At 41.1% G+C, this 14520-nt stretch overlaps 1 protein-coding gene across 1 annotated transcript in view; it reads left to right on the top strand.

Annotated features, from left to right (window-relative positions):
- The window catches only part of LOC128374282 (synaptogyrin-1-like), a 30022-nt gene extending 15895 nt beyond the window's left edge, over window positions 1-14127 (top strand). Inside the window, exons 2-4 of the mRNA XM_053334570.1 lie at window positions 2611-2848; window positions 9523-9668; window positions 13909-14127. Of these exons, the coding sequence (XP_053190545.1) occupies window positions 2611-2848; window positions 9523-9668; window positions 13909-14127 (603 nt within the window). The remainder of the gene's footprint in view (window positions 1-2610; window positions 2849-9522; window positions 9669-13908) is intronic.
- Window positions 14128-14520: the final 393 nt, after the last annotated feature.

The following is a 14520-nucleotide window of genomic DNA, read 5'->3' on the forward strand; positions in this document are numbered from 1 at the left end:
GCTCTCCAGCACGTTCCAGCAATTGAATGAAAAACGGCATTAAATTTCAACTCGCCGCCATGCATTTTTTAAAATTAAACCACTTGTTTGAAAAGGATTTCATATAGCTAAGAGGACAGTGTAATCCACCTGATGAATTAAACACAAGAGCTGCTACAGACATTGTAAAGTGTCAAAAAACAACATACAATACTTTAAATGCATTTGAAATAATTGATTTTCAGTGCTTCAATGTATTGAGTTACTTATCCAACATGCAGTCCGATCATTTCTGTCTCTGTCATCTTTTAAACTGTCCTTGCTAAAGACAAAATGTCCAATGCATGATTTCCTTTCATCAGCAAACTCAGCTGAAAGTCTTTTTTCTCGATTTTTTTGCCAAAAAAATGTCAGAAAAAGGCGAAAAATGCCCATTATAGCATCTTAGAGATCAACGTAGCATCTTCATCTACTCTTTCTTCTTCTATCCAGACCCAAAGATATTCAATTTACTATCATAAATGAAACATAAAAGTTTAAATCCTCAAATCTGAGCAGCTACAACCAGCAGATATTGGCATTTTCTCTAAAAAAATCCCCCAAAACTTATTAAAGTAGTTGTTTAATTTTCTATTGATCGACTAACTCAGCTGCAACTCTGAGTTATCATTTTGTTTTTTTCTCAATCAATTTGTTTGCCAATAAAATGTCAGACAAAAGTGAAAAAAAGCCCATTATATCATCTCGGAGCTCAACGTAGCATCTTCAACTACTGTATCTTCTTTTATCCAGAAGCAAAGATATTCAGTTTACTATCATATATGAAACATAAAAGTTTAAATCCTCAAATCTGAGCAGTTACAACCAGCAAAACTTATCAAAGCAGTTGTTTAATTTTCTATTGATCGACTAATCATTGCAGCCATACATGTGGACGTGCGTTAGTATCATCAGTGTTTCCCACAGGTTGAGAATTTACTTGTGGGAGTGGGCGGCATTGTACAGTATGTGACCGATGTAGATCACACAGAGACTCCTGCAGTTTAGAGTTTATAGGTGAACCCTGGTGAAAACGGACTCTTTCATCTTTCTGATTTCCGAGGTTCAAGTGGATGAGGGCTCCAACAGTGTCCTTTTTTAATATAACCACTTAGTGCCAGCAGGATCTGAAATGTTCAAATCCTACGTGGAAGGGCTTTAAAGGAAAGCATGAGAACCAAGCATAATGTCAAAGACTTGAGGAAAGGAAATGTTTCAAAAATATCGATGTCCACCTAAGCACAGATTCTGGTGATGTAGAGAAGAAACATCCATGTAATGTAGAAATCGGAGCTTATAATGCTGGTATCCACACACAGCTCCTACTCTGAAGAGCGTTATGTAATGCTATGAAAATATAGACGAGGTTATCAGTATGTGGTCCCACTTGTAGTGTGAAAAAGGTTAAGGACTTGTATTGTTATTTGAACCAGAGTTAGATTCAAGGTAATTTGCATTTATAGTCCCTCGGCAGAAAAGACAATCAATAAGCTCAAGACAACAGCATATCACAGCAGAATGTAATGAATAGTCTTTTTACAGATGTTTAAGGGCACTAAAGTCTTTATTTAAATAATGCCACTTTTTACTGTTGATGTACTGATTACATTTCTAAAACATATATTTTCACATAACACAAGTGGCAGCCATATATTGCAGTATACTGTATATTCACATCTCTGTTATTTCAATAGCAGAATAGCAGAGCACATTTTTTCGCTGTCAAATTCCGTATTTAAAGAGAAAACCTGGAGGCGGGTTAAAGCAAAACTGTTGACATGAGGGATTATTCATAAAACTCCCCCGCAGGGCTGTCGTGACATTGTGGGTTGAGAGCGTCAAAGTGTTTTCTTATTCATAAATTACCTGACCAAATATATCATCTGTCTATGGCAGGTGGTGTTCTTTTAGGCAGTAAAGAGCTTTTATGAGGTACTTACAAAATGGGGAGAAGAGGGTGAAGTGGCTTTTTTTAAAAACACAAACCTGAGCAGGAAGTTCAGATTAGTGAAAAGACATGTTACATCCACATATGTATGGATAATAGCAGACCAACGTGCATTAAAATGCATTAATGTCCAATACTGTGCAGTATTAGTTCTTCACATAGATCAATTTAACTGTGCAATATACATATAATATACATATATATTTTCTTTCACTTTAATCTGTGCAATGTATTATTCTTAAATAATAATAATAATTAAATAATGTAAATAATGTCAGGTTTATTTTATTATATATTATTAATTATATTATAATTAATTAATTAATTATATTATTATATATATTAAATAAGTATTGTGAGATGATGATGATGATGATAAGGAAGGACAGAGGAAAAGAAGTAGGGGAGAAAAGAAAGAGAAAAGGAAGGAGGGAGGAAAGAAGGAAAGAAAGGAAGGAAGAAAGGGGGATGGAGGAAGGAAAGAAAGAGAGAAGGAGGGAGGGAGGAAAGAAGGAAACAGTCAAAACAGACAGGGCCAATTTGACCCGGGAGGACGACACAAACGTTAAAGTAGTAGTTATGCAAGGGCTGCCTTTTCTGTCATCCACTCATCCCTTTCTTTCTTTCTTTCTTCTCCTCTGCAGCTATTTTCCATCGTGATCTTCGGCTGCATCGCCAACGAGGGCTACGTCAACCCCGTCAAAGAAGAGAAGGAGTACTGCATCTTCAACAGCAACCAGAACGCCTGTAACTACGGCGTCTTTATGGGCTCCATGGCCTTCCTCTGCTGCATGGCCTTCCTGGCTCTGGACATCTACTTCCCCCAGATCAGCAGCGTCAAAGACCGCAAGAAGGCCGTGCTCGCTGATATCGGAGTGTCAGGTAGCTCATAACAAACATGTGAACATCAGCCAAGTTACACAAGAAAGGAGACACTATAAAAGTTTTGATATTTGAAATCAGGGATGTCAAACTCATTTTCATTCAAGGGCCACATACAGACCAATTTGATCTCATGTGGGCTGGATCATTAAAAAGATGGAGGGAAAGAAGGAAGGAAGGAAGGAAATAAGAAGGGAAGGAAGGAAAGACAGACGGAAGGAAGGAGGGAAGAAAAGGTAGGAAAGACAGACAGTGAAGGACGGACAGACAGATGGAGGGAAGGAAGGAAAGAAGGAAGGACAGACAGAAGGGAGGAAGGAAGGAAGGAAGAAAGAAAGAACAGAAGGAAGAAAGGGAGGAAGGACAGACAGAAGGGAGGGAGGAAGGAAGAAAGAAGGAAGGAAGGAAGAACAGAAGGAAGAAAGGGAGAAAGGACAGATGTAAGGAAGGACAGAAGGAAGAAAGGAACGAACGAACGAAGAAAGGAAAAAGGGAAGGTAGGAAGGAAGGACAAGAACACAGGATGGCAAGTGGGCCGGATCACACCCCTTGGCGGGCCGAACCTGGCCCCCGGGCCGCATGTTTGACATCCCTGTTTTAAATCAATCTAACCGAGCAACGCATAAATCTTTTCTTTCCTAAATCACCTCCCTGGACACCTTAAGTTCTTCAGAGTAAGAGGAAATATTAAACTACACGAGCAAAGCGATGGAACCACGAACAGCTGATTAAAGGGTGTGGACGAGGAACTGATACAAGTGAACAGGGAGAAATAGGTTTTCAAGTTATTCAAGTGCTTCCTGCCTTCCTTCCTCCCTCCTTTCTTTCCTTCTTCCTTCCTTCTTCCTCCTTCCCTCCCTCCCTCCTTGACTTGATATGAAACCAATTTAAACTTAAATGAACTTAAAGTATACAGGAGAGCAATGCTCCATAGTTTAGTTTAGTTTATTTGGATCCCCATTAGCTGTTACCTAGGCAACAGCTACTCTTCCATAGAGTCCAGATGAATGAATGTATTCAATTAAATCCTCCTTTCCTTCCTTCCTTCCTCCTTTCCTCCCTTCCTTCCTTCCTCCCTCCTTTCCTTCCTTCCTTTCTTCTTTCCTTCTTTCCTCCGTCCTACCTTCCTTCCTTCCTTCCTTCCTCCTTTCCTTCCTTCTTCCTCCCTTCCTTCCTCTCTCCCTCCTTTCCTTCCTTCCTTCCTCCCTCCCTCCTTGACTCAATATGAAACCAATTTAAACTTAAATGAACTTAAAGTGTACAGGAGAGCAATGCTAGTTTAGTTTAGTTTATTTGGATCCCCATTAGCTGTTACCTAGGCAACAGCTACTCTTCCATAGAGTCCAGATGAATGAATATATTCAATTAAAATAAAAATCTCTGTCTTGGGCTTTATGTTTGAACTCGGGGGTTAAACCAGGTCATATCTCGGCCATTATGCTTTGAATTACGTGCAGATAGATAAACACATGTGGACGAGGAACTGATACAAGTGAACAGGGAGAAATAGGTTTTCAAGTTATAGCTCTTTGAAAACAGAACAACAAAGCGTGGAACAGCTAGTAAGTCAATAACACTTATAAGCTAATAAAGAAAAAATTACTAGGAGGCAATCAGAGAGAGCACATTTCATATCAATGGTGTTTTCCTCACTCACTGTAACACTAAAAGACATCCTTACTGTGTTACTGTGAGGAGTTACACAAATAGACTTCCACACAAATGTACATCAAGTCAGTCAGTAGCCCAAGGCCTGACACACTTCACGGAAATGTGTTCTCAAAGATCTCTATTTTTATAGCTTGTCTATAAAGATGCATCACAAGACTCACTTTAATCCCAACAAACAGCAAACCCTTAATTTACTATACTCTTGTAGATCTTAGAGCATAGGCTAAAAGATTCAGTTGGGGAAAATAAAACCATATGAAACCAATTTAACCTTCATGTCGTCCTGCCGGGTCAAATTGACCCTGTCTGTTTTTACTCTTCCTTCTGTCCTTCCCTCCTTTCTTCCTTCTTTCCTCCATCCTTCCTTCCTTCCCTCATTCCTTCCTCCCTCCTTTCCTTTCCCTCCTTCCTTCCTTCTTTCCTCCATCCTTCCTTCCTTCCCTCATTCCTTCCTCCCTCCTTTCCTTCCCTCCTTCCTTCCTTCTTTCCTCCATCTTTCCGTCCTTCCTTCCTCCCTCCTTCCTTCCTTCTTTCCTTCCTTCCTTCCTTGCTTCCTTCCTCCCTCCCTCCCTCCCTCCTTCCTTCCCTTCCTTCTTCTCTCCCTCCCTCCTTTCCTTCCTTCTCCCTCCCTTCTTCCTTCCTTCTTCCTCCTTCCCTCCCTCCTTGATTCAATATGAAACCAATTTAAACTTAAATGAACTTAAAGTGTACAGGAGAGCAATTCTAGTTTAGTTTAGTTTAGTTTATTTGGATCCCCATTAGCTGTTACCTAGGCAACAGCTACTCTTCCATAGAGTCCAGATGAATGAATATATTCAATTAAAATGAAAATCTCTGTCTTGGGCTTTATGTTTGAACTCGGGGGTTAAACCAGGTCATATCTCGGCCATTATGCTTTGAATTACGTGCAGATAGATAAACACATTTCCTTTGATAAACCACCGTTTGGGGGTTATATTACAGCAGCTGCAGGTACACTGCAGGCTTTCCTGTTGCCAACAAAATCTGAGACTCGGTGGGAGGCAGTAACACGACCTAATCAAACACTGGCAGCAATCAATGCCTGTTGTATCAATGGAATGACGGGAAGGGGAAGAGAGGAGAGGAGCAGGATCAGTGTGCTAAAAAAAAGTCACACCCACCACTAGGGGAGCAATATCAAATTCTGATCTTACTTATTTAATTGTCTTTCTTTTAGTGTCTTTGTCAGAACTGCAATGTTGTATAAATATACTGACTAGTGAGTATTGGGTCTTTCTCATAGAAAGGTCTTGCATTTGGTTGTGCACAGACAAAGTGACAGGTAGTTTTACAAAGAATGAAAAAAACATAGCTTCAGACCATAGACTGTATAAAAGAAATTTACATCTGTGACGTCACCCATTGGTTTGTGGACTGCTGCTCGGAAGCCAATAGTTTCAAATCTAGGCAGCGCCATCTTGAACATTTCAGGTGCATGCTGGGAAAAATAAAAACACAGATTCTACATATATGTGTTGAGACGGAAGTCCTTTTGACACCAAAACGGTCGCCCCCTGGTGGCCTTTTGATAGAATGCAGTTCTAAGTTACTTCCGCGTTGGCTTCATTTCAGAGGACTGGAACTCCCCGCCTGCTTGAGACAGACATTATCAGTGCATGAAGTGGGCTTGCCCGTTTGATGCTGCTGGCTTATTTAGTTATTATGGTAAACACGTCAGCCAATCTAGGTAAGGCTAGAGAAGCTAAGAGCTGCATTGAGCTGCTTAACCAGCAGTTCAAAAAAGTGAATGAAACATCAAAACACATTAAACAGAGTCATTTGATTCAATGATAACATATATGGTGGATGGATGGATAACGTAAGATCTAGTCTTCCGAATAAATTGCTTTAACACTGAAGCCATGACTAAGAAAGTTATAAAGGGACATTCTGAAATCAGAGGTGTTTTTGCTTTAATGTTGAACCCTTACATACTGTTCAGGGTGAAGATTTGGCACATTTTTACAAATGAGAGCTGTAAAAACACTATACACATTTCTTTCAGCTGGACTTTTCCTAATGTGACCCACAGCATACAAAAATGGAAATAAACTGCATAATTTTTATGCAGCTGATGCACATTTTTATATGGTAAATGCACTGTACTTATATAGCGCCTTTCTAGTCTTTGCGAACACTCAAAGCGCTTCACATTACATCTCATTCACCCATTCACACACATTCATACACTGATGGCAGGAGCTACCACACAGGGTGCCAACCTGCTCATCAAGGGAATTTAACCATTCATTCATATTCATATTCCGTTGGCACAGCAACGGGAGCAATTTGGGGTTTAGTGTCTTGCCCAAGGACACATCGACCTGTGGACTGGAGGAGCCGGGAATCGAACCGCCAATTTTCTAATTGGAGGATGACAGCTCTACCTCCAAGAGTACAAATTTTGACCTAAAAAAGTAATCAGCATTCAATCATGTTCAAATGTTATGTTCCATAAGACTAATCAAACAAAAAATTATGAATGTGAATTAGCGTAGAGACGAATTATGAGTCAGAATATGAATATAGTATGTGTGGGTTAAAACTGTTAGTCAGTGACATTTTACTCTTCTCAGTGTTACGTCCACTCCAAAAATAATCCACTGACCACCAGGCAGCTGATTCGTACTGCTGTCATTATCATATCTGACTTTCAACCATCATGCATCTATAGAAAGTTGATTCAGCCTACATGCTGTTTGTCATCATTCCCCTCCTTCCCACTCATGCAGCTGCACCACATTACATGCTACTAAACACTAAACTGCAGTATTTCGGATGTTATTCTAGGTTATGAGAATTAGAGAACAGTTTATATTTTCTTTTTTATGCATAAATGTTCCCATCTCGCCAGTACTCTACTCTCATAGAAAATATATGAGCTCTCTTTTCAAACTGTTGAAAAATGACGATTCAGATAATTGTAGTTTTGGTTTGACAAAATAAAAGAAAGAAGAGGAGCTGTGGGAGACAGAGGGATAAAGGAGGGAAGGAGTTCTCCTGTGCTGCTAACAAGCCTCGGGAACATTGTGCTTTGGTGTCTCTGACAATGTGAACTCGGACATGATGACAAAATAGTCAGATGGAGTTGGTTAATGAGGCCATTTCTGTCACAGGCAAAGATTCTCCTTCCCTGTTTTTTTAATCACTCACACACTCTTTTTGTCTCTTTCTCTTTCTTCCGCCATGCCTGTGTTGTAATATGAGATGCTATGTGCCGTATCGAAGCGAGGAAAGGACTGGTATATGTGTCCTGATCTGACCTGACCTGGATGTTTCTGATTTAACTTTATCTTCAGTCTCCCTCACTGCCGTACTTCCAACTGTAGTAAATGTGATAGGGAGACGGTTGAGTCCCCTTAACCTTTGTGTTGTCCTCCCGGGTCAAATTGACCCCGTCTGTTTTGACTGTTCCTTCTTTCCTTCCTTACTTCCTTCCTTTTTTCCTTCTTTCTTTCTTTCTTTCTTTCTTCCTTCTTTCCTCCCTCCCTCCTTTCCTTCCTTCTCCCTTCCTTCCTTCCTTCCTCTTCCTAACCTTTGTATCGTCCTCCCGGGTCAAATTGACCCCGCCTGTTTTGACTGTTCCTTCTTTCCTCCCTCCCTTCCTTCTTTCCTTCCTCCTTTCCTCCTTCTCTCTTTCTTTCCTCCCTCTCTCTTTCCTCCCTTCCTTCTTACCTTCCACCCGCTCTCCTTCTCTCTTTCTTTCCTCCCCTCTACCTTCCTCCCTTCCTTCCTTCCTTCCTTCCTTCTGTCCTTCCTTCCTCCCTCCCTCTCTCCTTCTCTCTTTCTTTCCTCCCCTCTACCTTCCTTCCTTCCTTTACTTCCTCCCTTCCTCTTTTCCTCCCTTGCTCCCTCCTTTCCTTCTTTCCATTCCCCCTTTCCTTCCTCCCTCCTTTCCTTCCTTCTTCCTCCCTTCCTTCCTTGACTCGAGGACAATAGGAGGGTTAATGAGGCCATTTCTGTCACAGGCAAAGATTCTCCTTCCCTGTTTTTTTATCACTCACACACTCTTTTTGTCTCTTTCTCTTTCTTCCGCCATGCCTGTGTTGTAATATGAGATGCTATGTGCCGTATCGAAGCTAGGAAACGACTGGTATATGTGTCCTGATCTGACCTGTTTCTGATTTAACTTTATCTTCAGTCTCCCTCACTGTCGTACTTCCAACTGTAGTATATGTGATAGGTGGACGGTTGAGTCCCCTTAACCTTTGTGTTGTCCTCCTGGGTCAAATTGACCCCGTCTGTTTTGACTGTTCCTTCTTTCCTCCCTTACTTCTTTCCTTTTTTTTCCTTCCTTCCTACCTTCCTTCCTTCCTCTTTTCCTCCCTTCCTCTCTTTCTTCCTTCCTCCTTTCCTTCCTTCTTTCTCCCTTCCTTCCTTCTGTCCTTCCTTCCTCCCTCCTTTCCTTCCTTCTTCCTCCCTTCCTTCCTTTCTTCCTCCCTCCTTTCCTTCCTTCTTTCCTCCCTCCTTTCCTTCCTTCCTCCCTCCTTTCCTTCCTTCTTTCCTCCCTCCTTTCCTTCCTTCTACCTCCCTTCCTTCCTCCCTCCTTTCCTTCCTTTCTTCCTTCCTTCCTTCCTCCTTTCCTTCCTTCTTTCTTTCTCCCTTCCTTCCTTCCTCCTTCCTCCTTTCCTTCCTTCTTCCTCCCTTCCTTCCTCCTCCTTCTTCCTTCCTTCCTTCCTCCCTCCCTCCTTTCCTTCATTCCTTCCTTCCTTCCTTCCTTCCTTCCTCCCTCTTTTCCTTCCTTCTTACCGTCCTTCCTCCCTCCTTTCCTTCCTTCTTCCTCCCTTCCTTCCTTGACTCGAGGACAATAGGAGGGTTAAGGTATATGAAATGCAGCTGAACTTGAAGCTCAGCTGAAGTTAAGTTGTATTGTTTTATCATTGAAATGACCAGAAAGTATCTATTCTATTTTACCTCTATAGGAAGTTTATTATCATTATTATTATTATTTATTAATTTTTATCCACTGTCTCTCTTTGCAGCATTCTGGTCCTTCATGTGGTTTGTGGGTTTCTGTTTCTTGGCCAACCAGTGGCAGGTGACCAAGCATGAAGACAACCCACTGAGGGAGGGTGGGGACGCTGCCAGAGCAGCCATCACCTTCTCCTTCTTTTCCATCTTCACCTGGGTAAGAATAATATCCACTATTCATTGAGCCGTAGTTTAACAAAACACATAATATTACACAGCAAGGTGGGTGAGTTTATTTAAAGGTTGGAACAAAAACACCCACAAACTTCCTCTTTTACTTACCAATATAGCCAGTGAGCTATATAAATGTGTATTCCTTAACTACCTTCCCTCCATCTTCCTTTTGGTTGTAGGTGAACCAGGGTTATTATAGTTACTAAATATAACTAACTAAAACTAAGACTAAAACTAAAACTAGCAGTGAAAATATTAATTTAGTAAACTGAAATGAAATAAAATAAAAGAGTTTTGTAAAAAAATAAAAACTGAATAAAAACTACAATGAACAATGCAAAACTAACTAAAACTAAAGTGAATTACAGATAACATCAGCTTAGTTTTAGTTTTCTTTTCATTGTCTCCATGGTGACTGTATAGTGTTCAGTGTGACTTGTAGAGATAACGGGCTAGTACCAGCAGGGAGAACACAAACACAGTGTCAGCATTATTTCAACCTTTACAGCTTCTACTAATCAAGGCTTTCCTCCTAATACCTGAAACACTAAAACTAAGACTAATGGTGCTTTTCCACTACACAGTTCCAGCATGACTCGGCTCGCTTCGACTCTGCGTTTCCACTAGGGATAGTACCTGGTACCTGCTACTTTTTTAGTACCTGCTCTGCTGAGGTTCCAAGCGAGCCGAGCTGATACTAAATGTGACGTCATCAGACTGCTGGCCACTGATTGGTCAGAAGAGTTGTCGCTGGAAGAGTCATGAGCCGTCCCACACAAGAATCAAACCCGCCATTTTTAAATACCGGCAACAGAGTTACAACCATACGGCTCAATTTTCTTGATTTGTGTGTGACAGAAAGCCACATACAGCAGCAAGTACACCATCACCTCCATGTCCTCCATTGTTTATGTGTTTGTGTCGCGTATAAAACGAAGTCATGGCAGTTTTGCGGAGCCGTGCTATGACGACCCCGCCCACGTTGAGTAGGTACCTTTTTTTAAAGGAAAAGGTCGTTCCTGAAACCGAGCCGAGTCGAGACGAGTCGAGTCGTGCCGGAACTGTGTAGTGGAAAAGCGCCATAAAACTCAAACTAAACTGAAACAAAAAAGCAAACTGAAAAACTAAATAGAAATAAAAACTAATGAAAATTTCAAAGCTATAATAATAACCCTGGTATGAACAGTCTCATTTGTTTAATTTGTGTACATGTGAACTCATCAGTGTGTGAATATTGTTCCCAACAGGGCGCCCAGACTCTATTTTCTATGGAGAAGTTAAAGAATGTGTCATTTGAAGAGGAATACACCAAGCTGTTCCCCCCTCAACCTCAACCTCATCAGCCTCTTGTCTGACTCTGCTCTGTCTCACCCCTCCCCACCCCCCCCACCCCACCCCCATCTGCATTAACTCTCTGCAAGAGGTTCGACATACTCGTGTTACATGACTGTGACTGCACTTGTTTAAGGGCACCCTGTAACATCAATACAGCTGAAAGTGAGCGTATTTGTAGAAGAACAGTCGTACCATCGAGGTTTCCAGTAAGATGTATCTCAATGTTTGTGCCTATTGTAGTTAAACAGCTTATTTCCTGTTCCGTGTACATTATAATGATAATGTATTTGCAGGTGGGCTGATCAATATCGATGACTCAACAATGACTATAACCAGTGTTGCAATGAAAGCTCCCTGCACACGGCGATGTTTGAACTGTTTCAAACCAACAACTGATATTTATATTGATGTTTTATTCAATTATGAGACAAACATGAATCAAAAGCTAAAGAAAAGCATACACACTGAATGTTACTTTGGATATATTTGGTTATTAAAGTATATATTTTTCTCATTGTCAACTAATCTCATGTACAGACCAACCGATCAACAATGAGTTGATACACTTTCAAGTATTGTGTGTGTATCCAAAACCTGATATATGTCATTCCTCTGTGCCGTAAATGAGCCACACCACTGCACTCGCTAGCTTGTTCTACATATCACACCCATGTAAGGCTGCGTTCACACTGCAAGCAAATCTGATTCAAATCTGATTCAAATCTGATTCAAATCTGATTCAAATCTGATTCCTTCTCAAATCAGATTTTTAGGCCTGACTGTCCACACTGTTTTTAGCAATTGTCCAAATCGGATTTGACTCTGTTCAGACTGGGCCACATTAATGACCAATCTGACAGGTTGGCGTGGCAACGTTGTCAGAGCGGAGGCATCATCTAGCATGTATTGTGTGATGTCATATAATTGCGACAGCGACAGCAACAACAAACCCTCGAGCTTCTCTTGAACGGAGCCATCTCCCCAAAAATTAAGAATATGGTTTGGTCATCTGTCCATGGACTGATGTTTTCAACGTCCTCCGTTGCCTCCAGTGATATCACCTAGCAACAACAACTGGAATAAGTGCAAGTCTGGTGTCGCATAGAGTGACGTAGCGTAGAGACGTAGAGAGATGTCACGGACAGTCAAATCTGATATGAGTGTTTGGAGCTGTTCAGACTCAGACACATCTGTCCACATGAGATTTGAAACTTCCTCCCAAAGGTGGTTTCAAACTGTTCAGACTTCATAAGAGCCATCCGGTTCCAATCTAGATGGGCTAAAAATCGGATTTTGGCTTGCAGTGTGAACGCGGCTTAACTCTCTCAAAGAACTTTGGTTAAAAAAAAGTCAAGAGGTTACGATCATTGCCGCGCTTTTAACAGTTTTTGGATGAGGAATTACATATATCAGGCTTTGGATACACACACAATACTCGTAAGTCATTGTTGGTTTGGCTCTGCACATGACATTTGTTGACAGTAAGAAAACATATAGAACATTTCCAGCCAAATCCTTCTAAGATCACTTGTGCCCTTATACAAGTTCAGTCACAATTCAGAGGACAGGCTTCCTTTCTCTCATCCTTAGCGTGAAGGTTTACAGATTGATTGCTACTACTGTCTTTTTTGCTGTAGAAGGTATAATTGTCCAGGGGAGAGTTTTTAAATTAAAAAAAAAGTTTAAAATGTCAAATTCTGAATCTTTATAATGAGTTTTTTTTTGCATTGCTTGTATTTCTGTTTTTTGATGAAGCTACATTCAAAGACTACTTTTTTCCCCCAGTTTTGTGAATAGTCATGCTTTCACTTTTTCTATCATCTCATTAAATTTAGTTGGTAGAATTTTTTTCAGGCAGTTTTTAAGACGATTTAACTCAAGTATCAACTGTTTTATTGCATATTCATGGTATTTTTATGGCCTGTAACTGTGCACGTTATTGAGTCATAAATAAGTTTTATTACACGAGTACTCCCACGTCTGCATTGATAAAATCATTACGTAACATGCATCATTGAAGAGCTATGGGTTCAGCCTGTAAGATCATATAATGACTACAATAATTGCCTCTTTTTTATCCTAAAAAAAAATTGACTTTAATTTTATGCAATCCATCAACCTGATTGAAAATGAGATGCACTTAAGCTGTCCAAATCACAAGTAGGCTGAAGAGACGTACAGTACTGACAATACAGAGGAGTGTTGTATCAGACTATCAAAGACAATCAAAAGTGTTCACACTAAAGTCGATGCGTCTGCAACATCTAATCGAGCTGAGACACAACAGTAAATAAAACCTCCTCCTGAAACCTCTCGGCGCTCATCTTCAATCATCACGACTCTCTCTGTGGTTTTCCTCTCTCTCTCTCTCTCTCTCTCTCTCTCTCTCTCTCTCTCTACTGTATGTGAATGTCTGTGTTTGCTCCGTCTACCCAATGGTATAGCTGGCTTTTATCCCCCAGTTGTCTTGAAACATCTCTAATTATCGACAAAAGTGAAAGCCTCAGCTGTTTAATAATGCACACATATTGCACTGTACCTGTCCCAGTGATGCTGAGGCGGTGTTTCTCTTTATGGAGATAAAAAAATAGATAAATAGCCTTTTTTTTTTTTTTCTGTTTCACTGCCGCTCTTGGATCTAACTTTGCTCTGACTAACTAAATGACTCCTTCAATCTACCTAATGAGCTTCACAAGCTTTTTTTCAGCAAACTAATCAATGTTTCCTTCTCTCTCTTCTCCCCCAAACCCCTCTGCTGTAACACTACTACATCTCTGCTTCGGCATCTATCTCCACGCCATTCATCTATCCGTGCATCGTCTTCCTGTCACCCTCTTTTATCCCCAACGATCTATCCCATCCCCTCCATCCATCCATCACCCCAAAAGGCGGGCCAGTCCTTCCTGGGCTTCCAGAGATACAAGCTGGGGGCCGACTCAGCTCTCTTCTCCCAGGAGTACACGGACCCCAGCCAGGACGCAGCCGGAGCCCCATACACCTCATTCGGTGGGGACGACGTGGAGAGCCCAGAGGGAGGAGGAGGGGGCAAGGCTAACAGCGATGGGGCCTTCGATGGAACCGCAGGTTACCAGCGCCAGGACTACTGAGATATTGAGGGTAGTAAGATCTGGATGAAGTTGCCCATAGTTTCTAATTTAGAGTATGGTTTGACTTGTTCCTAACAACATTTACGTGCAACATTTAGCTGATAATCTTAAGCCAACGTGACTAACAGAGTTTCAGTAGTCATAGAGGATTTCACACTTGTGACATTTCGGTTATTGGACTGTCAGGGAGTGTCACCTGTTAAAGAGGCAGAAATTGATCTCTAGGTCAGAAATCATTGGGCAACTTTCCAGATTTGGGGAAAGACAGGTAACAGCTAGGAGTGAGACAAGATGTCAGTTAGGCGTGAGCTTGCTACTAGAACAATAGAAAGGGGGCGTTGGAGATTCATAGGAAGGGGTTCTTAGGATGCGGAAATGCCACACTTTGGGTGT

This window comes from Scomber japonicus, chromosome 2 (genome assembly GCF_027409825.1).
Source record: "Scomber japonicus isolate fScoJap1 chromosome 2, fScoJap1.pri, whole genome shotgun sequence".
Taxonomy (NCBI): Eukaryota; Metazoa; Chordata; class Actinopteri; order Scombriformes; family Scombridae; genus Scomber; species Scomber japonicus.